Source organism: Spea bombifrons, chromosome 2 (assembly GCF_027358695.1).
Source record: "Spea bombifrons isolate aSpeBom1 chromosome 2, aSpeBom1.2.pri, whole genome shotgun sequence".
NCBI lineage: Eukaryota > Metazoa > Chordata > Amphibia > Anura > Pelobatidae > Spea > Spea bombifrons.
Window position 1 is genome coordinate 69,096,725 of NC_071088.1, and position 24,132 is coordinate 69,120,856.

At 41.5% G+C, this 24,132-nt stretch overlaps 1 protein-coding gene across 1 annotated transcript in view; it reads left to right on the forward strand.

The window, feature by feature from the left end:
• Positions 1-4,869: 4,869 nt before the first annotated feature.
• The window catches only part of ZMYM4 (zinc finger MYM-type containing 4), a 30,116-nt gene continuing 10,853 nt past the window's right edge, over positions 4,870-24,132 (forward strand). The window contains exons 1-11 of the mRNA XM_053454682.1: positions 4,870-4,939; positions 7,317-7,760; positions 16,741-16,802; positions 17,240-17,410; positions 19,953-20,031; positions 20,440-20,701; positions 21,267-21,441; positions 21,610-21,822; positions 22,356-22,506; positions 22,628-22,743; positions 23,273-23,638. Coding sequence (XP_053310657.1) covers positions 7,325-7,760; positions 16,741-16,802; positions 17,240-17,410; positions 19,953-20,031; positions 20,440-20,701; positions 21,267-21,441; positions 21,610-21,822; positions 22,356-22,506; positions 22,628-22,743; positions 23,273-23,638 — 2,031 coding nt within the window. The 5' untranslated portion in view covers positions 4,870-4,939; positions 7,317-7,324. The remainder of the gene's footprint in view (positions 4,940-7,316; positions 7,761-16,740; positions 16,803-17,239; positions 17,411-19,952; positions 20,032-20,439; positions 20,702-21,266; positions 21,442-21,609; positions 21,823-22,355; positions 22,507-22,627; positions 22,744-23,272; positions 23,639-24,132) is intronic.

A 24,132-nucleotide genomic window follows, 5' to 3' on the forward strand; every position in this document is an offset into this window, starting at 1 on the left:
GGAATGGTAATGATCCCCAGCCTCCATGGGAAACACTCTAGGGGCTTCTGATCGCCTCTCACCTTCAGGTTCTGGCAAGAGCTGAGACCCAGCCTGTGAGTGCAAAACCCAGTCACTTTTTCTTAATGCTGGGATTTCAAGGCCAAACACCATTCGCTTCCCTAACTCAACAAATGGCCATAACTGTTACTAATGGCATATGAGCCAGGCAGTCCCAGTAAGATGTCAATGAGACCACTAATCTGAAGGTATTGAGCCATTTGTGGTAGAAATCGGATATTTCTGCTTTTCTGATTCATAGTTTTACCAGAAACTTAGTGCCATTTTTTTGGGGGGTTGATGTAAAAATACACATTCCTACGTTATCTAGCCAATGGCTATAGATGCACATTGATAAAGGGGTGTGTGTACCCCAAAATGTTTGTGCTTCCAACTTGTCCGTCATTACACTTATTAAACAAGTGGATTCACTTGCAACATCCCTGAACATCCCGTGTTTTTTTCTTGGATTAATGTCTCATTGTGCACTCATTGGAGCAGTGGATTTGGACATAGCTGCACGGGATTTTCCATTTGTTTTACTAAGGTAACTTGTGTACACATCCCATTTTTTTGTCTTTTTGGTATTTTTAATGGCATCTTCATGTAAGAACAAATGCTTGTTAGTGGTACGCGATGGCACATCCTAAAAGACTTGAGGACATTTTTGAGCTAGAGACAGGTACGACAGTTGGTTGGCTGCGGATCCAGAATATCTTTTGTGAGGCTGTTTGCGTCTCCTCCTTCAGAAACCAGAACAAAGCATCTGCTGTCTGGGGTGACTTTCCTGTTTTTTTTTCCCCAGATTGAAAAGTCTTTGGCAGCTGGGAGCCCTCCCCATCTGTCACTCCCCCAACACACACTAGCATCTGATGAATTATAGAGATCATTCAGGAGTCAGTGGATATACTTACCAAATCCTTTTGGAAATGGAGAGACCATTACTAAAGAAAGTTTGGCAAGCTAAAAACATCAAAGCCACCTGTTGTCATTATCTGTTTACACAAAATTACATTTGGTTTATACAAAAAAAAAAGCCACATGGTGTATTGGCCCATTTAATGGAGTAAGTGACAATATCAATTCATTCAACCCATCCTAATGTGGCTGTACTTTACTGTAAATGTTATAGGTGATATTAAAAATGTAGACACGTTGGACTAGGACATGGGGTGAGCAATTATCAGTATACAGAAAGCATGGTATACTTAAGCAAGGAAGTAAAAGGCAATTCTGCTTCCTTAGCCAATGGGAGATGTAATTATCCAACATGGTGCTTCAGAAATAATACAAATCACAGTCTAAGGAGGATTTCCAAAAGGAAATCAGACGAAGTGTCAGACGAAGGCTGGCAACATTCAGCCTTGGAAGACAAGCCCAGTCCTGCACGGTATTATTATTACCCTTTATTTATCTGGCATCGGCAATGTATTCTGTGTCTCTTAAAGTACATAAATTCTATGAATCACAAAACTAGAATTGACAGACTAAGACAAACTGAGAAATAAGGTAAGCTTGCAATCTAGAGGAAACGAGAAAAAAGAGGGATAAATGAAAAATATTTGTCAGACACCATGCTCAATACACACCATACAGGGCTCTCCAACAACCATTCACCAAGAGGCACTGCATAGAAACCCATAAAACATTGCAATGTTACCCCTTTATACCCCTTAAGCCAAAAACCCGCATTAAGCTAATGCCAATTTTTACCACAGAGAGTAAACTAATTGCTTTATTGCCCAAATAGGCAGATTTATCCTTGGATGAACTCCTATTAATTGGAATAAGTGCCTTTCCTTGCCAAAAAATAATTCCAGTTGTTTCTGAAAAGAATGCACATTACTTGCCCCCTTACCTTTTCCCAGGTTAGTGCATTCCAGAACGTTACTGCTCTCACTGTATAGAATAGTTTCCTCTGTTTAAAACGAATTGTTGATCTTCCAATCTTAATCCAATAATAACTTGCTTAGTCGATGAAACCTAAAAAATGTTTCTACGGGACTTAGATTGGTGACCAAAACTGTACCGCATGTTCCAGATTCTTTGGTCACTATATGTGCATACCTGGGAACTTCTCAGTTCCCTTGCGGGACGTGGCCAGGACTGCACGCTGATGTTGGTGGGCGGTCCCGCTGACGGCAAAGGGTAACACCCGCATTTACAGGAAAAATGGGCGGGGAGCAAGGCGCGTCAAGACCCCACGACCCGGAGGATTCGGGTCTTGAACTGGAGGAGCCGAGGTATGTATATGTGTAAAAAAGCAAAACGCACAAAAAATGGCGCTCAGACCTGGAAAGCACAGGAGGTTACTGCCCTCTTGCCAAGGACCCTGCCAATTTTAAAGGTTCAGTCAACTTAACCATTTTGGCTAGGTTAAGGAACCTGTTTTACCAGCACACTATACCCATATCACCCATGTGAGAAATTGCCCCCTAAACCTAAGAACTGGTTGTGTCACCCTTGGCAGCAAAAACTACAATCAAATGTTGGCGGTAACTGTCAATGAATCTTTTATGTTATGTTTATTGTTTAATTCAGCGATATTGGAGGGTTTTTTGATCATGCCACAGCATCTCAACTGGATTCAAGTCAGGACTTTAACTAGACAACTTCATTTTGTTTATATTGAGCCACTCAGAGGTGGGCTTGCTTGTGTGCTTCGGATTATTATCCTGCTGCCTACCTCAACTGTGCTTCAGATTAAGGTCACTGATCACCAGACATTCTCCTTTGGAATTTTCTGATAGCAGAATTCATGTTTCCATCAATTATGGGAAGTCGCCCAGGTCCTAAAGTAGCCCCAGACCATCATACTACTACCACCACCGTGCTTGATTGATTGTATGATGTTCTTATTGTGGGATGCTGTGTTAGCTTTATGTCAGATGTAAGAGGACCCATGTCCCCCCAAAAGTTCTGCAGAATGCTATCCCAAAAGTCTTGGAGTCATTAAGATGTTTTTTGGCAGGTATGAGACAAGTCCTTGTGGTCTTTTTGGTCAGCAAGTGGTTTTTGTCTTGCAAGAGGATGCCATTTGGGCACAGTCTGTTATTGTGGAATCATAAACACTGACATTAACTGAGGCAAGTGAGGCCTGCAGTTCTTTACATGTTAGTCTGGGTCCTTTTGTGACCTCCTGGGATGAGTTGTTGATGGGCTCTTGGTTAAATTTTGGTATGCCGATGACTCCTGGGAAGGTCCACCACTGTTCCAGGTTTTATCCATTTCTAGATAGACACTTATTGTGGTTCACTGTAGTCCCAGAGCCCTAGAAATGGCTCTGTCACCCTTTCCAGACTGATTCAAAGGAACTGGCAGTGATCATTGCTGGTTGCATCTAGTGAAATTGAACCCAATTATCAATAAAATTTGGTTAATTGGTTGATTTAGTAACTAAGAGGGCAATTACTTTTTCACATAGAGCCAGGTAGGCTTGGGTAGCTTTTCTTCTATACATGAAATCATCATTTGAAAACTGCATTTTATGTTTACTTGGGCTATCTTTGTCATTTATTAAAATAAGTTAGATCATCTGAAAGTGTGACAAATATGCAAAAATAGAAGAAATCAGGAAGGGGCAGATACTTTTTCATAGAACTGTAGATGTTTTTGTGTGCCTTGGCCTTTGATAATATCAAAACGATGGTTAGGTTTGTAGGCATTAGCTTGTATATTATTTATATTGCAAATGGCATTAGACGTGCTTCTGCAAGCAACTTATTGCCACAAAAGTAGTAAATTGTGTCTTTATTTGCAATAGTCTGAACTTTGTGTACGGCAATTCTGATGTCCGCTCAGGCTGGTACTGTACCTTCTTTTCTTAGGTCTGGCTTCACAAAATTGTAATTCGCACTGGGAAAGCAGGAATTAAAGGACGCCTGTGCATACATTACTATTCCGCTTCAAGTATCAAAAACGCACTTGGCGCATATTCCCGGCTACCCTGCTAACAATAAATCTAATATTCATAATAATAAATATACCACATAGAGGATAAAGGTGCACATTCACCCTGTGTGTGAAGCGGATGTATTCGGGTAGGACAGCAAAGGGATTCTGCATGCAATGTTTCAGGTCCATATGACAAGTACAATGCCCTGAAGCAATAAATGAAATCCATTTTATGGCATTAGAACTGCACTTCAACTTAAAAATACTGAGTATAATTGTTTTACTTTTAATTTTGCCCTTTTTTGATGATTTTGTTTCACCTTCATACAAAAGCGTTTTTTTTAAAAAAAATAATTCAGTCAGATGTAGTTGCTGTATAATGGGTTGTAAAGATGTCCAAACGGATTGTTTATTTGTGTAATCAACTCTCAAACCCGGTATACAGATGGCTTCAGTGCTGTTGACCAATGAGCGTTTACATACTGCAGTCCTTCAAACTGAATAGGGGCTAGCAGACAAAATGGAAGTAGTAGTGTAATGTGTACACGGCCCTTTAAGAGATTAGTACTCATTGAGCGTGTCTGCCCTCCGTGCGCATGCGTAGAACCCTCCTTCCGACGCCTGCGCCGCTGGTTTGCTCCCGCCCTGGAATTTTGCGCATGCGTATTAATCCTACTTCGTGGAATAAACCATACCGTTTGAAGGGAATAGATAGTATCTAGATACTGCTTATGGTTTAATGTGCAGGTCATAGGTTTCCTCAACTGTTCCAAACTTTCTCTGCGCGTAATTATAAAACGTACATGTTTAAAGCTTTGTCGTGCCACCTAGCATAATAAACACTATGTTAGTGGTACAGTCCAGATCCGTCTTTTTACCCCTTTCTTTTGACCATGGTTAAATCCAGGCCCGCCCACTCCTCACCCCCCTGCGGAGTGTTGCAGTTGGACGGGTCTGGGGCCGACATGGCGGAGCGGCGGGACACAGAACCTGGGTTGGCAGGGGGGTAAGGAACGGGAAGGGGGGAGGAGGGGCATACCGGGTGTCTGCACGGGCAAAGGAGGCGGGGTCCCGGTTTGTAAAGGGCAAGCTCGTTAGCATATATACTAACAATATTGTGTTCAAGGGGGTATTGCCACAGTACAGGGGTGTCCGTATGCTCGTTTATGTTTTAGTAACAGCGAGGTGGACTGTGGGATATGTGTGCCTCTGCATGTTTGCTGTGGTACAATCAATTACTTGTGCATGCATTTCCTTATAGCTCACATGCAATTGTTATGCTCTAGGTATTTGAACACATGTACACGTTATTCAGATGCATTTCCTTCACATGTTTACAGCTTCTCCCTTTGTCCACATTTTTAAAACAAATTCTTGCTGCAAGCAGCTCTATGAGGGTTGGACACAGGTCTCTCTCATCTCTACTCCTGTTTCTTTTTTACTGGACTGGATTTCGTGTTGGAGTTTTAGTTGGCGAGCGACAAATCTAGCAGAATTAGGAATTTCTCTCTTTCATTGATGCTCTACCAATGGTTGGAGGAACCTCTTGAGTTATATTAGCAAACTAAATTTCCTAGCTACTGGGGGCAGCCATTTTAATGGTATCCCAGACCTCTTACGAGGCAGGCTTTGTCGTGTTCCTTGGAAAGCTGTAAACTAGCCGTTCGTTGATAACTTACTATTTTTTTCTAACTTCTTTTAACACGAGCGTCTGGCAGCCAGGCAGTGATCTTATTTTGCTATTGTCAGAGAATTTCAACTGCCCCGGCTGCATGGTTGGTACATCCATACACTACTAAGACTCTCAATGTTTATATTGTTTTAAGCACCCTTCTACTCATTGCATCGCCACTTATTGAGTCCGATCTTTCGCTAAATTGAATATTACTACCCTGGATGAACCCAAGTTCAGTAAATCAGTTTAATCCATGGTCCGGTATAGGAACGCCCAGTGGGGCGAATGTTGGCTTGGTAGGACAATTTACGTCAAGTTGTATTTTCAGCGATTGCTCAGGTCTCAAATTGAAACAGAATGTCCTTTTAATCTCCGCATAGTCCTCCATAGACCCCAGATAGCCAAGACACAACGTTTGGCACACCTGGTTTTATGAGTTGTGCCAGGAGTGGCGTATTATGGTAACGTTTGTGATCTGATGATGTTCCTTGGTTCATAATCGTATGTTTTGGGCCAGTGACCTTTTGGTTTAGAACATACAACTACTCGTTAGTTTAATAAGTAAATTCTATACTTTCCATTAATCGTTTCTCATTAAAAATAATTTAATATTGAAAATGGTGTGTGGGGCTGTGTTATGAGTAAGTTGTAGGGCTTCTCCCGAATTAGTCTCTTCCAAGCTTGCGCTATAGTATATCCTCAGGTCAACATACGTGTGTATGTGTATATTTTCTGTGTGTGTGTGTAAAATGAATGTTGTAGAAGTTGAAAGAAATATTTCAATTTGGACCTCACACTCTAAGTTCACCCTGCTTCAATTTGCTATTATATTGTATTCATTTCACATCATTCTCTGTATCCATTGGATTTTCCATTATGTGACGCGATGTTACAGTTCACTGATGTTCCAGTTCCAGGTATAGCATATATATATATATATATATATCAGGAACCCGCAACCCATTGATGAGATATCTCATGTTGATATAAAGGCTATTGAGCTATAGTGGTTGTTTTATTGGAGCTCGTCCCTGGGTATCCTAATACTTTTTCCTATTACCGTGACTCGATAGCACTAGTACCTTAGTACCTTTTTTTTTGCAACACACTCTGGAAACAGATGATTACCTTTGTGATATTTTGAGAGCATCTGTCATTAACAACGCTGAGTGATATACAATACTTAAAAGCCTTTATCGAATTAAAATTTAGCATCAGAGAGGCTTCCTCAAGATTGATTGGATGGTATTTCATGGTAAGCACATACTATCCAGATGTCTTACAAACAGATGTATATTCCACTAAAATATTATTCTTGAAGTTTTTTGGGTTTTTTTTACGTAGGATTTTTCTTCTTCTTACATCAGTTTTTTTTTTTGTCCTTTTACAAAAACACATTTAACTTCCACCCTTGTATTTTTCCTTGAACTAGTTACCCCCCCCTTAGTAAGATTTCATAATATATATATATATATATATATATATATATATTAAACTTCCTTTTTGTATTACGTTTCTTGAGATATTTGAGATATAGCACCACCATATTCTTTTCATGTAAGCATTGTGCAATCCTTTTTTGTTTTGTTGCTTTTTGTTTTCTTTTCTTTTTCATTGCCATTTGTCTTAATAATATAGCTTGATTATAAAATCACTTACGTTTTTATTTTTTTTTTTTATTTTTTTTTTTTTAAATGCTCCTTTTTAGATGGAAGAATGAATGCTGACCATGGTTATGGTACAAGACCTATGATCAGAGGGCACCTAGACAAGCAGCAGAATCCAAAAATACCAGACGAATCTCTCCTGGATGAAAACTATTTTATGAACTCTGAGGTGTTGGCAGCAGTTCCTTTCTTTGGGAATGAGGACGAGCAGAATTACTTTTTAAAGGGCACCGCTTCCTCAACGCTTTGCTCCCAGGGGAGTATGGGAGAGGAGAGAGTGCATATTGAATCCAACGTAGACCTCGACAGGGAACTGAGCAAGGACTCCATGCTGAAAGCAATTAGGGAGGACTTCAGCCTGTACAGAGAGCGTGAGATCCAGGAGTCTTGCTTGCCCAAGGAGTCTGGACGGGAAGGGATATTCCAAGACGATTACGCCAGAGACACAGAATCAAGATTAAAAGGAAGTTTGGTGTCTAAACAAGGTAAGCGATAGAATATATAGAATGTATTTATTTTGTTTCCCTCTAGTGCAAAGTATGAAAAGTGATCGCTATCGTGATTTGACATTTGTGCAACTTTTTCCACTTTTGAAGTGTTTTGTCAAGTAATGTTGTGAGGGATGGAAATCACGTGTGTGTATATATGTGTATATATAAATATATACACACACACACACACTAATTATCCTTCATCTTGAGCCTTGCAGCCTAAAAAAGTTTTGTTTTAGTATTTGTTTGTGAATTCTAGTAATTTAGTCAGCTGTGGAGAAATCATAATTCCATAGTTTTTTTTCTCCAAACTGCTACACAAGTACACTTTTTTTTTTTCCTTACATCTAAATAATAAAGCAGTTAACTGTAAACTGTTAATACTTTTATAACAGTTCTACTGATTTTATTTTGTCCATAATATCACATACAAAGATGAATGCAAGTAGTGATGTGCAGTCCTCGCCAAAGTTAAACGCAGTCAAGTGGGTCTTCTTCTAACGTGATGCTCGATTCATCCGTTGTGTGTTCTGCTGCCAGCAGCCTTGGTAGAGTTGATAAAAATAATTAAAAAAAAAAAATGTAATCCAGCAGCAGGCTGGATAGGTGTGAATGATGGCCTCAGTGCAGGGGAACCCGAGGCAGCCCTCGGGAGCCACCATTCATGCTCCCCTCACGTCGGAAGTCATCATGCGAGGCTTCCTTTATGAATGGACGCCTCAAGTTCACAATGAACGCGATGCTCTACTTGTCCGTTGTGAGTGGTGCTGATTAGTCAGAGATTGGTCAGGATACTTTAATAAGTTAAAAAGTCTATAGTTAGATCAGCTGGCTGGGACACTGAAAACACTGTCTGAATCCTGCTATCATACAGGAGATCAGACATTATGACACAGCCAGCCACCCCCCCAACATGCAAATAAAATCAATCAAATAAATCACAAATAAGATGCATAATAATAATAAAAGATAACCTACACTCACTCTGTAGTGTAGAAATTGGCTAATGAATCTGGATTACAACTCCCGTAACCCTCAAGCTATTAATAAGGGTTATGTTGTGGCCTACAAAAGCTGGCGCACAAGAAAGGCAAAAGGCTGGCATGGTTATAGTAATGTATTTCTCTTTGTCTATACTGTGTTTGTATAGTGTATTATCATTTAACCCTTTATTTCCGGTGTGCCTACCTTGCCCTATTCTTTGTGCTGTTGCTCAGTGAAATGAGCGTATCATGTAGTGTCCCCTGTAAAATTCAAAGAATATACAAAAACCTATGCACGTGGGGTATTTCCGTAATCTAGAGATGCAGCTGAATGCATTTTGGTGGTTTTCGTCTGCAGTTATACTGTATGTAATATGCAAACAAAACATGGAAAGTTTGGTGAAATAACAACAAAAATTTAATTTACGGCTCCATTTGCCAGCGATTGGTGACAGCTGGTTGCATGATAACTGTCCAAATGCTCCGGGAAATACCCTGGCTTGTCTTTGTAAAAATATATACTTTTTCTTGGGTATTTTGAGCAGTCGTCCCGTATAAGACAGGCCTCACAAAATACGCTTTTAAAATTTCAAGTTTCCATTTTGTTTCCCCTATAACTTCCAAAGGAAAAGAACCATTAAAGCAAACCAGTGCATGTTTTTTTTTGTTTCAAATTCAAGATGCTAACATTAATGTATTTGGTGAACTTAAGTGGTTTGGGGACCATTATCATAGTAACGTAGTAGAATTAATAAAAAAAAAATATATATATATATATTTGTATTATTTATACTAAATGTTAGACTATGCATCTAAAAAAGTATCGAAAGAAAGCTCTATCTGTCCTTGAACACACATATAAGAGAGATTATATATACAGAGATTCATGGTTAAGGGAACATTATGTGAAAGTGCTGGAAAAAGTAAAAAAAAAAAAAAATGACAAAAAACTTGCATATGGTAGAAACTGCAGCCCAGTAGATGCCATCGCTGTCCTCTTCGGTGGTCTGCCAATTCTTGCCACTGGCTGCTTGAAGGAGACACACAGCTATGATATAATGCACAGCTTATAATGCACCTCATGGCTGAAGTGTCTCTTTAGCTACAAATTGTGGTAATAAAACCCGTTATATTCTGACATTTTATTAAAGCATGCGTGGCCACGTGACTTTGCTTTGATAAACACAGAATAAAAAATAAGCTATATGGACATGTAGTATAGCATTTACTCATTTTGTAGAGCTTTATGCTGGTTTTTGTATGCGCCAATTTTGGGTAATTTACTTCAGTGCTATGTAAACAGATTTTTTTCCTGTCATACAGTGGCAGTACGACTGGGTAGTGTTCTCTCCTGTGGACAAGATGCTTAAAAGAATAGAAAGGGTTAAGTCACGGAGAACTCCTCCTACTTACCCATAAAACCCGGCTTCCCCTGAACAGCCCCAGTTTTCTTCTTGTCCCGTACAGGGACGGACTTGATGCTGTGCTGGGGAGTTTTTCCTGAAGATCAGAAGTCTGGTGAGGCACACGGGTTGTTGCCTGGGGGTTTGCAGCCTCCGATTGCTCCCCGGGTGGTGAGCAGAGCGAGGTCCCCTCCGTAGCGATGGACGGAGGGTTGTGTTGGAGTTTCTTTTCTTCGCGGCTGGAAGAGGAGCATGCGCAGTAGGTGGAACACACGCCCGGGTGGCGTTGCGTTCCACCGAAGATCCGATCGCGCTACTGAGCATGCGCGAATCGGATCTTCTGGAGGGCGCCAAATTCAAACCTATAAAGGTTGTTTTTCGTTCCTGTCTGTCTGCATGGGCATTTCTCAGCACAGGATACCGTGTCACCAGCCCCCCCCACACGGTTCTGAGGATTTGGAGGTAAGATTATTTTATCTTTTCCTTCAATATTCTCTTCCTCCAGAAGATATATATAAAAAAAAAAAAAAAAAAAAAAAAAAAAAAAAAAAAAAAAAAAAAAAAAAAAAAAAAAAAAAAATTATTATATATTTTTTATTTACGCTTGTATTTTGTCTAGTCCGGTTTTCACCTGGATATAAAGACAAGAAATCTGCTCCCATTCCTAGAAGTCCACTTTTAAATCAAAGCATGTGGCTTGCTCTGAGTGTGCTACTCCTCTGCCAGATGGATGCAGAAAAAAGATGTGTAATGCCTGCTGGGCAGAGCAACTCACTAAAGACAAACAAAAGGACTTGGAATCCTTCCTGGGATGGTTTCAGGAAAACCTAGCATCCAGGTCTCTGCGGCTCAAGCTCAGTCGAGGGTTCCGGGTAAACCTGCCCGTAAACGCAGGAGATCCCGGTCTTCCTCCAGATCAGATCTCTCATCAGGAGAAATTTTGCAATCTTCGTACTCCTCTACCTCGTTCAGTTCTGAGGATGAAGTGGTTTTTCCTCCCCAGGAGCTTCGCAGATTCACTAAGGAGGTGACTCGCATGTTATCAGACAAAGAGCTGGATAAAATCAAGGGTTTTCCTATACTTCCCAAGTTAAGACAGCTAATGGAAAGAGTATGGAAAGACCCAGGGAAGAGGGTTTTTTTCTCTCCAGGCATTTTAAGCATCTATTCCAGCTTCAAAGTGAAGAGCATTGGGATGAACCCCCCAAGGTGGATGTCCACATAGCCCAGCTGTCGAAAAAGACGACCATTCCCATTGGAGGTGTCTCAGGTCTGAAGGACTCAATGGATAGAAGAGTCGAGACTTCTTGCTGCTGAGCGGCAGTGGCCAGTACAGCAGTGTCTAGAGCACAGAGTTGTTGGATACAGGCCCTGGAAGACTGTTTGCCGGATGATCAAGATTCCGAAATCTCCGGACTTCTAAAAAATTTGCGATTTTCCAGCAGTTGTTCTTACAGATTCCTCTCAAGAGTTGGTGAAGATATCCGCTAAGAATATGGGGTTACCGTCTGTGGCTCGTAGAGCCTTATGGTTGAGATCCTGGACGGCGGATTCAGCCTCCAACACATCTCTACGTGACTTACCTTTTGAGGGGAGTATATTGTTCGGAGCGCCATTGGAAGATTTAATCAAACAAATGTCGGAGACCAAGAGGGCTCTTCCTCAGGATAGACGTCCTAGATGGAATAGGAGATATCCGTACAAGACAACCAGGCCTTTCCAGACGTCTTCCAAATCGCAGAATTTTCGGAATTTCTACGGAGAGGGAAAGTTCTGACAAAGTGGGAAGAAGGCTGCAGCAATTCAAGCATATTTGGGAACAGACTATACACAACAGTTGGATTCGGAAAATCGTTTCAGAGGGGTACAGGATCGGTTTCTTCTCCCTTCCCAGAAGTCAGTTCCTGATCTCTTCATATCCTTCCTCGGTGAAAAATGTAGCTCTACATTCGGCGAGCCTATCTCTCCTATCAAAAGGGTTTATAGAGAGAGTTCAGATTTCTCAACGCTTCCAAGGAGTCTATTCCAGACTGTTTCTAGTCCCAAAGCCGGACGGATCCTTTCAACCCGTTTTAGATCTAAAAAGAGTCAACAGCTGCATCCAGTATCGCCACTTTCGTATGGAGAAAATTTCTTCAGTCACCCACCTTCTTCAGAAGGGAGACGTCATGGCTACTTTGGACCTGATGCTTACCTTCACGTCCCAATTGCGGAGATTTCCAGAAAGTTTCTCAAGTTTGGAACCCGTATAAAAGGAAAAATTCATTTCCAGTTCAAGACCCTTCCGTTCGGTCTGTCGTCGGCCCCAAGGATCTTCACAATGATTTTGTGTCCCTCGACGGCTTCTCTAAGAGAAAAAGGGATTTCCATCGTTCCTTACCTGGACGACTGGCTCATCAAGGCCGAATCTTCAAGGGAGCTCCGGGCGGATCTAGTCACCACAATGCGATTGCTGGAAGTGCACGGCTGGATTATCAACCGCAGCAAATCCAACCTCAGACCTTCCACCAGGATCCAATTCCTAGGCCTAGAGGTGGATTCGATTTCCCAACGTATATTTCTTCCTTCCGAAAACAACAGGAAAATCATGAGAGGTCAGATTGCTTCAATTACATCAGACTTGCTCTATCAGGAAGGCCATGAGCGTCTTAGGTCTACTGACAGCCTCCATCCCAGCAGTCAGGTGGGCAAGATCTCAACTACGTCCCCTTCAGTGGGATATTCTTCAGGGTTGGTCCAGGCGAGAGGACCACCTAGACCGGGACATAACTATCTCGAGTCAGGTCTTATCCCAACTTTCCTGGTGGAGGACCTCTTCTCATCTTTCAAAAGGCCTTTTCTTTTCGTCCTCGCAATTGGATAACTCTTACCATGGATGCTTCTGGTATCGGTTGGGGCGCCCATTTAAGTTATCCCTTCAGGCAAGGAATCTGGTCTCTGGAAGATTTGCTTCGTTCGTCCAACTACCGGGAACTAAAAATCGGTTCTTAAAGCACAAGTAGCCTTCAGGCCCCGATTGGAAGGTCGTTCCGTGAAGATTCCGTCAGACAACGCTACAACAGTCGCATATGGAAACATATGTGGGGGTACACGAGTATGGAGCCTGCAAGTCCTTTGTTCGACTATAATGAGTTGGGCCCAGCTTCATCTGGAAGACTTATCAGCACCCACATAAGAGGCTGCGATAATTTCATTGCAGACGATCTAAGCAGGCTAAGATGGTCTCAAGCAGAGTGGTCCTTGACCGAAAGAATCTTTACCTCCCTGGTTTCAAGATTTGGCCTTCCGGATATAGATTTGATGGCCTCCAGGCGAAACAGGAAGGTACCGATTTTTGCCTCAATCAACAGGCAGGATTTGCCCGACTTTCTGGACGGTCTGTCCATCAAGTGGAACTTCCATCTGGGATACGTGTTTCCACCTGTCGCATTAATTCCCCGTGTCCTCCAGAAGATTCATTCGGACAGGGCTCGGGTATTAGCCGTTATCCCTTACTGGCAGAACCGCAGTTGGTTCTCCCTCCTAAGTCAACTGAGTCTAATGTATTGGGAACTGCCTCCCTCGGGTCAATTGGACGGTGGCAATCTTCCTCCAGATCATCTCCAGATGTTCAAGTTGACGGCCTGGCTACTGCAAGGATGATTCTTCGTGGCCAGGGTGTTACGGAGGATCTTTCTGACTTGCTGTTACGATCTGTCAGGGGCTCTACTTCAAAAATTTATTTTCGGGTCTGGAAGAAATTCCTGCTAGGGATGTTTCGGTTTTTCCTCGTTTCATCAGCTCCGTTTTGATGTTTTTAAAAGATGTTTTTTCTACGGGCCTTAGTGTCTTGACTCTAAATGGTCAGATATCGGCTCTATCTATCATTTTTTTTTTTTTTTTTTTTTTTTCTTTTTCTCTTGAAGACCTAGCTTCTCATGTACTGGTTAGACGGTTTTTTAAGGCCATTACAATTTCAACGTCCTCCGAGAAGGACTCACTTCCCGTCCTGGGATCTTACCGTAGTTCTTAACGCCCTTTGCTCTGCTCCGTTTGAAAATATGGAACAAGTGTCGTTGAAACCCCTCTCTTTAAAGACTGTGTTCTTCGTGACGATTACGTCCGCCAAACGTGTAGGTGAAATCCAAGCCCTTTCATCCATCAGGATAAAGTTGTTCTCCACCTACAGCCCTCCTTTCTTCCGAAGGTTTTGTCAAAGTCCCCTATTATTCAGCCCTTGGTGCTTCCATCATTTTTTCCGTCTCCTTCCTCTACGGATGAAGCTAAGTGGCATATGTTGGATGTTAGAGAGCACTAGAGTTATATATTGCTGGGACTTCCTCCATCCGTTCCACCGACCAGCTTTTTGTTTCTTGGTATGGTCGTTCGGCGGGTAAGGCTGCCACTAAGGCTTCCTTGTCAAGATGGATCACGGAAACTATTCACATGGGCTACCATGTCTCTGACCTACCTTTATCGCCGATCACTGCCCACTCAACCAGGGCCGTGTCTGCCTTTTGGGCTGAGAAGGCTTCCGCTTCACCAGAGGATATTTGCAGAGCAGCTACGTGGTCGTCTTTCAATACATTCGTTCCTCGCTACCGACTAGACGCCTTCTCATCCTCAGCAGCGGATTCTGGGCATAGGTGCTCCAAGCTGTTGTTTCCTGAGGAATCTATTGCCCTCCCCTTTTTTACGGGATCTTGTTACATCCCAGTCGTACTGCCACTGTATGACAGGAAAAATGGAAATTTTTTACTCACCGTAAATTCCTTTTTCCTAAATACAGTGGCAGTACGGATTTCCCTCCCTTTATTCCTAATAAATTATTTTTGCAAGCAGTTTTGTGTTCTTGTTACTTACTGGGGCTGTTCAGGGGAAGCCGGGTTTTATGGGTAAGTAGGAGGAGTTCTCCGTGACTTAACCCTTTCTATTCTTTTAAGCATCTTGTCCACAGGAGAGAACACTACCCAGTCGTACTGCCACTGTATTTAGGAAAAAGGAATTTACGGTGAGTAAAAAATTTCCATTTTTTTTTTTTTTTACAAAAATGGTTGAAATTATCTAAAAATTAGGAAGAACTTAGAGGTCTTCCATTTACTCAACCTGCATAAGAAAATGATGAATTACATGCAGTGTGTGGATACCCAGACATACCGTATTTGCTCGATTATAAGACGAGGTTTTTTCAGAGCAAATGCTCTGAAAAATACCCCTCCTCTTCTAATCGGGGTCTTCTTATAATCAGACCTCAAATAGGTCTGACTATGAGACTAAGATCCAGATCCCCCGCAGCGATGCAGGGGACCTGGATCCTCCTGTGTTATGCCCCCCCACTTACGGTGCATCTGAGTCCCCGGTGCTTAGTCTGGGCAGCGTGTAGAGCTCTACCTGATTCGTATAGACAACTTCCGCTGCAGCGGACGTTGTCTACGGGAATCGGGTAGAGTTCTACACACTGCCCAGACTAAGCACCGGGGACTCAGATGCGGGGCACCTGGAGCCTTCCCCGCAACTTACTGGTGCTTCTGAGTCCCCGGTGCTTAGTCCGGGCAGCGTGTAGAGCTCTGCCCGGACTAAGCACCGGGGACTCAGAAGCACCGGTAAGTTTGGAGGAGGGAGGGGAAGGGAGTGTTAAACGAGGGGCATAAGGCATTTCTGGAGGCAGAGTGCTCTGTGAAATGCCTTTTAACCCCCTTAATGCCACTCTGCCTCCAGTGGCATATAGGGGTATAAGGCAATTCTGGAGGCAGAGTGGCACATATGGGGTCAAAAGGCATATCATGGGGCACAGTGGCATCTAGAGGGTTAAAAGGCATATCATGGGGCACAGTGGCATATAGGGGGTATAAGACATTTCTGGGGCAGAGTGGCAAGCCAGGGGGCAGATGTGCATAACTGGGGGGGCAGGTTGTAAAAAAAGGAAATAAAAACAAAATATTGTTCTCAATCATAGCTTTTATTAACAAACAATTGTTCACATAGTTTACATGAATTAACATTTACTGGTAAAACTTTTTTCCTATAGGGTCATCTTATATTCAGGCTTTTTCTTTTTTTTCCTAAATTAATATTCAGGTTTTGGGGGGTCGTCTTATAATCAGGGTCATCTTATAATTGAGCAAATACGGTATATTAAATAAAAACGTGCCTATTGAAATTGTAACCCAATACAGAACATAGGTTCGTATTTCGTTGAAAATTAAGTATACATAACAGGGTCGCGATATTTTGTACCACCTTCAAGATTGGGCTCTAATGAGGCATCTTTCATTTTTTACATTTTGGTTTGCTTCTCAAAATGTAAAAACTTCACAAACCCCATGAGCCAGAAAGCCCTGTCACCTACAAACATTGCTGCTAGCACTTTCTTCTCAATCTCTAAGGATATACCTTCTCTGCCTATTTTGGATGTTTTAAAGTTGTGTATCAGTGTATCTGCGTATCAGTGTATCAATGTATTCAAGTAAGTATACAATGTCAGAATTTAGATTGCTTCTTATGTTTAAAAGCAAGTTCCGTCAAATGTTACATTTGTATGTTGTTGGTAATAGGTATGTTTGATAAATGTATCTTTTTTTTTTTTTTTATTTTGTTGCCTACGTTTAGGTCCGATGGAGCAATCCACGCGGGCGCAGCTGGTCGCCCAGACTCCAGACAGCAGTTTTAGGGTAAGACCAAATGTATTCAGGTTACCTATGCTGCATATGTTTATTGTACCAGTACGAACGCTTTGACCCTGATGATCATGGCATAGTCACAGTATAGTGTGCAATTTCACCGTAATACAGACAGACAAGATGGCAGCTACATCTCATACATACGTTGCATGCTTGTACGACTCTATCTGAGAATCTAAGGAACGTCACGTAAAAACCCAGCAGGGTCTATCGCTTTCCTGACCTTTTGAAAAGTTAGTATGCTCCTCGACAGTTTGAAGCCTACGTCATGTGTGTAGTTATTGGAAGTCTATGCTTGTAAGGTTGGGAAGGAGAAGATTTTTTTTTTTTTTTTTTTTTTAAATAGCAATAACTTTAACCAAAGGTTACAATTCTTTTTCTTCATTGTTTTTTTGTTTTTTTTTTTAAAATCGAATTCATTATTTCAGGAGTCCAATTATGCGTACAGTAGCAAATCTCCGATGGGTGAGAGCCTGAGTAACTCGTACACCCCAGGTGTCCGGATAAAGGAGGAGCCGGTGGATGAGGATTATGAGAGAGCTTTGGTTCCTCCTCCTGGCTTTGCGGACAAAGTTAAGGATGAGCCTGACAATGCTGAGGTAAGCTTGGCCATCAAATCATCATCGTCTAATAAGGTTGTCTGAACAAAGTCTCTTGCGTCAATGGTAATCTTTGTTAACTAAAACTACTTCTAGTAGTCTATGGAGATGTAAAGTAAAAGGAAGAGTAAGAGGGGAAAAAATGTCAAAAAAAATTCTCGCCCTAAATCCTTCCCTACTTCCCCTAGCTTTCAAATGTAATTCTTCTTGGGCATCTTCATGTAGAACATCTAGTGCAAAGGACAAACGGCACCACTGGCTATCTTCATAGTTGCTGAATATGAACTCCCAAAATGATGAGGTGCTCTTACAGGACTGCCTCTTTGTATGTGTATTACCGCATGCAAATCCACAGACATTCTATAGTTATTGTTGTTAAAATATGAGAATTATTTCTCGTGTAACTCCTCTCCCTGTTGACTCCGCTGAAAGCAAGAAGCTTCCTGCACATGCTCGATAAATCAGATGGCGTGCTGGCAACCAATCACATGTGTGCTAGCCGACCACTGATGACGAACAGCTAGCCTGCATTGACTTGACTGCCTCCTTTCCCATTGATTTTATAGAGAGCACTATAGATGAGGTTGAAGAAGTATACTTCCTGTTTACACTTCCTGGTTTCCGTACATGCAGATGGGGGTGGGGTTAAGTGAGAGAGAATTCTCATTCCTAAGGAACTAAAGAATGACAGCACCAATTTGTATGCAGTATGTGCTTTGTAGGAAGTGACATAACAGGAAAGGGATTCGAATAATAGGGATCTGTTCTTAGCAGCACCCATTTATCGTTGAAACTTTAAGTGCCACTTTTAGGTGGTGGGGATCATTGAGGATGAAAAAGTTTATCCCTATGTACCATTTTCTTGTTTAACCCCTTCAATCCCAGTGGTTTTTAGTACCTCAAGTCCCAGAGCAATTTCGGTTTAGCGATTATTCTGCTTTCCTGTGAATAGTGTAAACTATATATTGCTTTTTCAAGGAGAGATAGAGCTTTCTTTTGATACCATAGTTTGATGATTAGCTGAAAATTTTAGAATGAGAAATTTAGTAAAAACTAGCGACAATTAGAAGAAAAAACTAATATTTTTTAAATTTTCCCTCTGAATCCTCACAAAATTAGGTAAAGTGATGGAAATCTCCTCCAAGTTTATAAATTCAGGTGTCCTGATTTCAGAAATACCTAATTTATATAGATTTTCCATACTTTCCCAGCACCAGGGAGCATACTATAAGGTGTACATTTTTTGTATAATTTTTATGCCTATGGCTTAACGGGTTTGGGGGTTGTGAATGGGGGCAGGAGGGTTATACTGGGTAGATGTTATGCTAGGACAATGGGATGTAAGGTTTTTTTAATTTTTTATGATTTTTTTTTTATTTTATTTCTTTGTATTTTTTATATATATTTTTTACACAAAAATGGTTAGAGGTTCTCTTAGGGACCTCCTCAACATGCCAGTGATGTCACAATGACATCACTTAGCTCACATTATTTTTTTTATTATTTATATTAATTTTTTTTTTTTTTTTTTTTTAATGACCGTTTTTTTTTCTGCTTCTCTATTTCAGGATGGGGGGGTGGTGAGAGACATGGTTTCTCACTCCCCTCCCTGTGATCTCCCTGCACCGATGACAATGTGATCTCTATGCAGGTCCTCACAGATGTGCATAGAGATTGCAGTGTCTGTGCCTCATCGGAGGACAGGATATCCTGTCCTCCGATGAACTTCCGGGTTACGTCGGCAGTGATGCAACCCGGAAGGGAAAGGAATGCGCGATCGCGCGATTGGGCAGTTTGAAATGTAACAGCTTTCCGGCTTTCATGCCGGAAGCTGTTACATCAGATCAGACAGTAGAAAGCCGATCTCCCGTGCAGCGGCAGGGATTTTTTGGATGTCCCAGTACGTCCGTAGGGGATTGAAGGGGTTAATTTTGAAAGCATGCATATTTAATTACGTTAACATGCATTTTTTGGGGGGACGCTGTCAGGGGCATTATACTGTCCCGTTAATGCCCTCTCCAGCATCTCAAATGAGATTAAAACTATTGTAGAAGTGAACGAACAATAGGTCTCGTTTGTTTGTTTGTTTGTTTGTTTTTTGTTTTGTTTTTTTCGCTTTAGGTGATTATGGATAAATCTAAGTGGTGGGTTTTACAACATACAAACTGCTTAATCCTCCATATCACCAGCAAAGCAAACTCATTCTGTCACTTCAAAAAAAAATAAAAAAAAATTATATTCACTGACATAAATTTTCGATGTTAGACAATAAGTCCCCAGTTCTACCCCTGTCTAACACCACCAAAGCAGTTTAAACTGTTATGTAGAATATTCAGCATTGACTACATCTTAGTAATATGATATATGTCCTGTCTACCTGTTAGAGGTGTTGTGGAAGCGATTGTTTCTGTGGATAGCTGCAGTGTAGCCTTTCCTTAACATTTCAATGGCCATTGGCTTCATTTGTTTTTCTTATTATTGGAGACATTGCACGTCGAGCCCTTGGAACAGCTGTATAATGCGGTTCCCTTTTCTGTTGCAGGAATATTCCCAGCAGCCAAAATCTTCGGAAGGGGAGCTGAAAATCAGCGCAGTGTTTTCCGTCAGTGGCAGCCCCCTGGGTGAGTACCAATCAACCGCCTACATTATACACCCTAATACTGACACAGACACACCTCAACATCACAACACATTGAATATGTATACCTGCAAGCAGGACTTTCTTTAATGTATTGGTTTGTCTCAGTGTGTCAATTCTAGGATTGTAAATTGTTTTTAACTTTGTTAAAAAGTTAATATTATTGCCCTTGCACACTGATTAGATGACATTTGTGTAGGATTTGGACATTATAGTTCTAATCTCCAAATACTTTTTTCAGCTTTGTGGATGTCACCTCTTGTTAATAAAGTCAATGCTGCTTTTTCCAGTCGTCTCTATAGTAGTGCAATTTAAACTTTCTAAAACTAGAGACAGCACCTCAGCTACATCCGTATATCCGCTGGCGTAATAATCCATCTCCTTTCTTCAGCTCCACAGCTCTCCGGTGGCTTGCACGCACCCGTCAGCTCCCCTGGAGCCACCAAGTCTCTCCCCGCAGTTCCTGCAGTCCCCCCTACTTCTGTAAGGGTGTCCTGCTCGGGCTGCAAAAAGACTCTGCAGAAGGGACAGACGGCATACCAACGGAAAGGGTCTACGCAGCTTTTCTGCTCCACCCTTTGCCTTACTGGCTATACAGTGCCTCCAGCAAGAACCATGCCGCCCGCAAAGAGGACCTGCTCAAATTGCACAAAGTAAATATCATGACCTCTCCACATCTCACTATTAATTAGTAGCCCTATAACATTCTTGCAAAATATAGGGTGTTGTCAGGAGCCTGTAGATGTGAATAAAGTCTGCAGACTTGAAGTGAAAAAACTGTTTTTTGTTTTTTTTTTGCTTCCCGCCTTTCATGCACTAATGATAAACAGTTGTAGAGTGAGACAGTTCGCAGATTGTTAGATCATATGCTCTTTTAGTACCATCCTCTCATAGTCCTGGTCAATGCAGGCCAAGTGGGGTTTTATCCTCTGTTATCTTTGGAGGCATCAAGAGAGAAAAGCTTATCTGCCTCTTCCTCCCTGGCAATAAAAACTTGACCCCTACCAGGTGGCTGCTTGGGCAGATTCATCTCGTACACTAGTACTTAATTGGATTCCTGTTATATTGTGTGCTTGTTGGTCAACAATCATCATCTTTCTTCTTTTTTTATTATTATTTTACACTTTGCAAACCCGTCTTCTTGAGCGGACATGTCTATAACAGTGACTTATTTTTGTTGAGTTTCTTACCTGTCTTATTTTGGGGTATCTTGTTCAGATTGATTTCGGATCCAAAGGATGTTATTACAGCTCAGTTTGACAATCCTAGTGGCAGCAAAGACTTCTGTAGCGAGGTATGCCTTTCTGCATACGAGCCCAAGCGGAAACCCGTCGTTACCATCCATACAAATAGTATTTCCACCAGGTGCAGCGTGTGTCTGAAGAATGCAGTGGTAAGTGGATTTCCTCTTCTGTTTCCCAGTTTTGTCTTTTCATTTCTTTTGGTCTACCTTGGCCTTCCTCCTGTTCTTGTCCCTTCATTTCGCTACCACTACTTTCCTTTGTCTTCATCACTTTACGGTGCATGTAACTTACTATAATTATGTCCCCCTTACCCGAAGATCCGGCACGAGGTGAACTACCAGAACGTGGTGCACAAACTCTGCAGTGATACCTGTTTTTCTAAATTTCGCTCCGCTAATAACTTAACCATGAACTGCTGTGAGAACTGTGGTGGCTACTGCTACAGTGGCTCAGGCCAGTGTCACCTGCTCAACATTGATGGCCAGTGCAAGAAGTTCTGCAGCTCATCTTGCATCACTGCTTTCAAACAGGTAAATAAATAAACCCCCCAAAACAAATCACCGGTAGGTGTGCTTCGAAGCCACTTAGCATTTGCTTGGATATTATCTCCTGACTCACCAGACATGGGGTAACACGCTGCTTCCTGTAATATGTAATTTGGACCTTTTCATACCGTAGGAGTCTTGTAATTTCACACCTCAAAGGCAGGAAGAGAAGCGTCTATCAAATCATTAATATATGTTAGATGCATATGGTTGTTGCTTCCAGCTGTTGGTGTTTGTCCATGGAGATTATGTTCTAGATCGGTTCCAACATTGTTTAGGGTCTTACAGGCGCCTGATATCAGTTACCAGTTCTAAATTAAAGGGGGTCTTGCTTATCAAAACCATAATAATAATAAATGTACAGTGTTTAAATTCTTATGACCTTTATTACCCAGGGATGTCAACAGAGGACTTCTTGTTTTCATTGTAGTAGTTCAAAACCAGTTAAAGAATTCTAGAATGTCAACTTTAGTCTCATTTCGTTTTTTATGTCTTCCGTTTTCCTTCATCGAAAACAGAAATCGGCCAAGATCACACCGTGTGCTTTGTGCAAGACCTTGCGCTCCTCAGCTGAGATGTTCGAGAACACCAACAGCTCAGGCCGTACAGAGCTGTACTGTTCAGCCAACTGCTTGTCTGCCTACAAGGTTCAGATGGTCACGTCCTCCGGTATGTTCATCAAAATAGATCAGGATGCCTGTCCGCCATGGAGTGTGTGATGTAAAAAAACTGAAGAGGCTAAAGGATGAGAATGTGAGACCTAACACTTTTGTTTATTTCAATGTTCTAGGCACACAAATTCAATGTAACAGCTGTAAGACAGTGGCTGTGCCCCAGTATCACCTGGCAATGTCCGATGGAAGCATTCGAAATTTCTGCACCTACAACTGTGTAGTGTCTTTTCAGGTAGGACTTGATCTGATTTTGTCTTTTCTATCTTTTGTATTCCTGACAAGTTTGTTCTCTTATGCACCAGTTTCAAATGAACAATAAAACAAACTTCACTGGGAAAAGGGTACTGTCTTAAGTAAACCTCATTTTTTTATTTTGCTATTCCTGTTTTTCTCATGCTTATGCAGAACTAGTTTGTTTTTTTAGTCCACTGTTGGGTAAGTGGAAAAGAATTCAATTTTTGAGGACTAAAACTGGAAGTATCATATTAAACTCAAATGTTTGTAAGTCCAGAGCTAAACTTGGTCACAGCAGGTCCTCAAGCTTGGCACCTTCAGCGAAAGCTTATGCTGTAACTGTTAGTAGGTAACAGAGGGACCTGCAGTTTGGAAGTAGACAATTGTTGTTGTACTACAGAGGTTTGCTTCATTAGACAAACTAACAAAAAAAACAATAATACATAAACCGCAAAAACATTTAATATAATTTGCTATTGTGCTATATGTTAGTATCCTAAATTATTGAAATTCCTGATACCTTACAGAACCTGTTCAACAAGCCTACTGCCCTGAACTCGTCGGTGGTCCCGCTGTCCCAGGGCCAAGTTATCATGAGTGTTGCCGCATCGGCAGCAACACAAGCTGGTAGTAGCGTCCCCTCAGTAGTCTCGGCAACATCCACGTCCTCATCTTCATCGATCAACAATTCAGCAGCCATAGGCCTGCAGAGGCTAGCAGCACAGTCGCAATCCCAAACCCAGGCACAGCAGCAGCTCCAACAGCAACAACAGCAGCAGCAGCAGCAACAACAGCAGCAAACACAGAGCTCTGTCTCTCGCGTTGCGGTGAAGTTACGGTGCCAACACTGCACTCGGCTGTTTGCCACCAGACCAGAGCTGTTTGACTTCAAGGTAAAAAAAATGCAAAATGACTGGTGTCTGGAAATGGTGACTTCTTCTTCTTCGATTTCTCTTATTTAAGTTCCCTAAATACCCTCTAGTTGGAACCCCCTTATTTCATATTGTTCACCTTTTATCATGTGGCTTTTTTTTTTTTTAATTTTTATTATTGTAAAGAAATATTTGTTTAAGAAGCCTACAGGGTAGAATGTCGGTCTGTACATCAAAGGGTTATAACATAATTTTTTTTTTTTAGAACTCCTGGAGGTGGTTGTAAATGTGTTTATAGAGTGTGTGTGTGTGTGTATATAATTTTCTTTTTATAGATGCATTCATTTAGGAATGTCATTTGAAAATATTTTTTGTAACATTTACTGAGCAATGAAAAAGCCATAGCTTCCCAATTTCTTATTATATTAACCATGTACAGGACAAATGGGCATCATGTCAAGCATACAAGTGTCTTTTTATCTGTCACGTACATCAAATGTGCATACAGCAAAGCA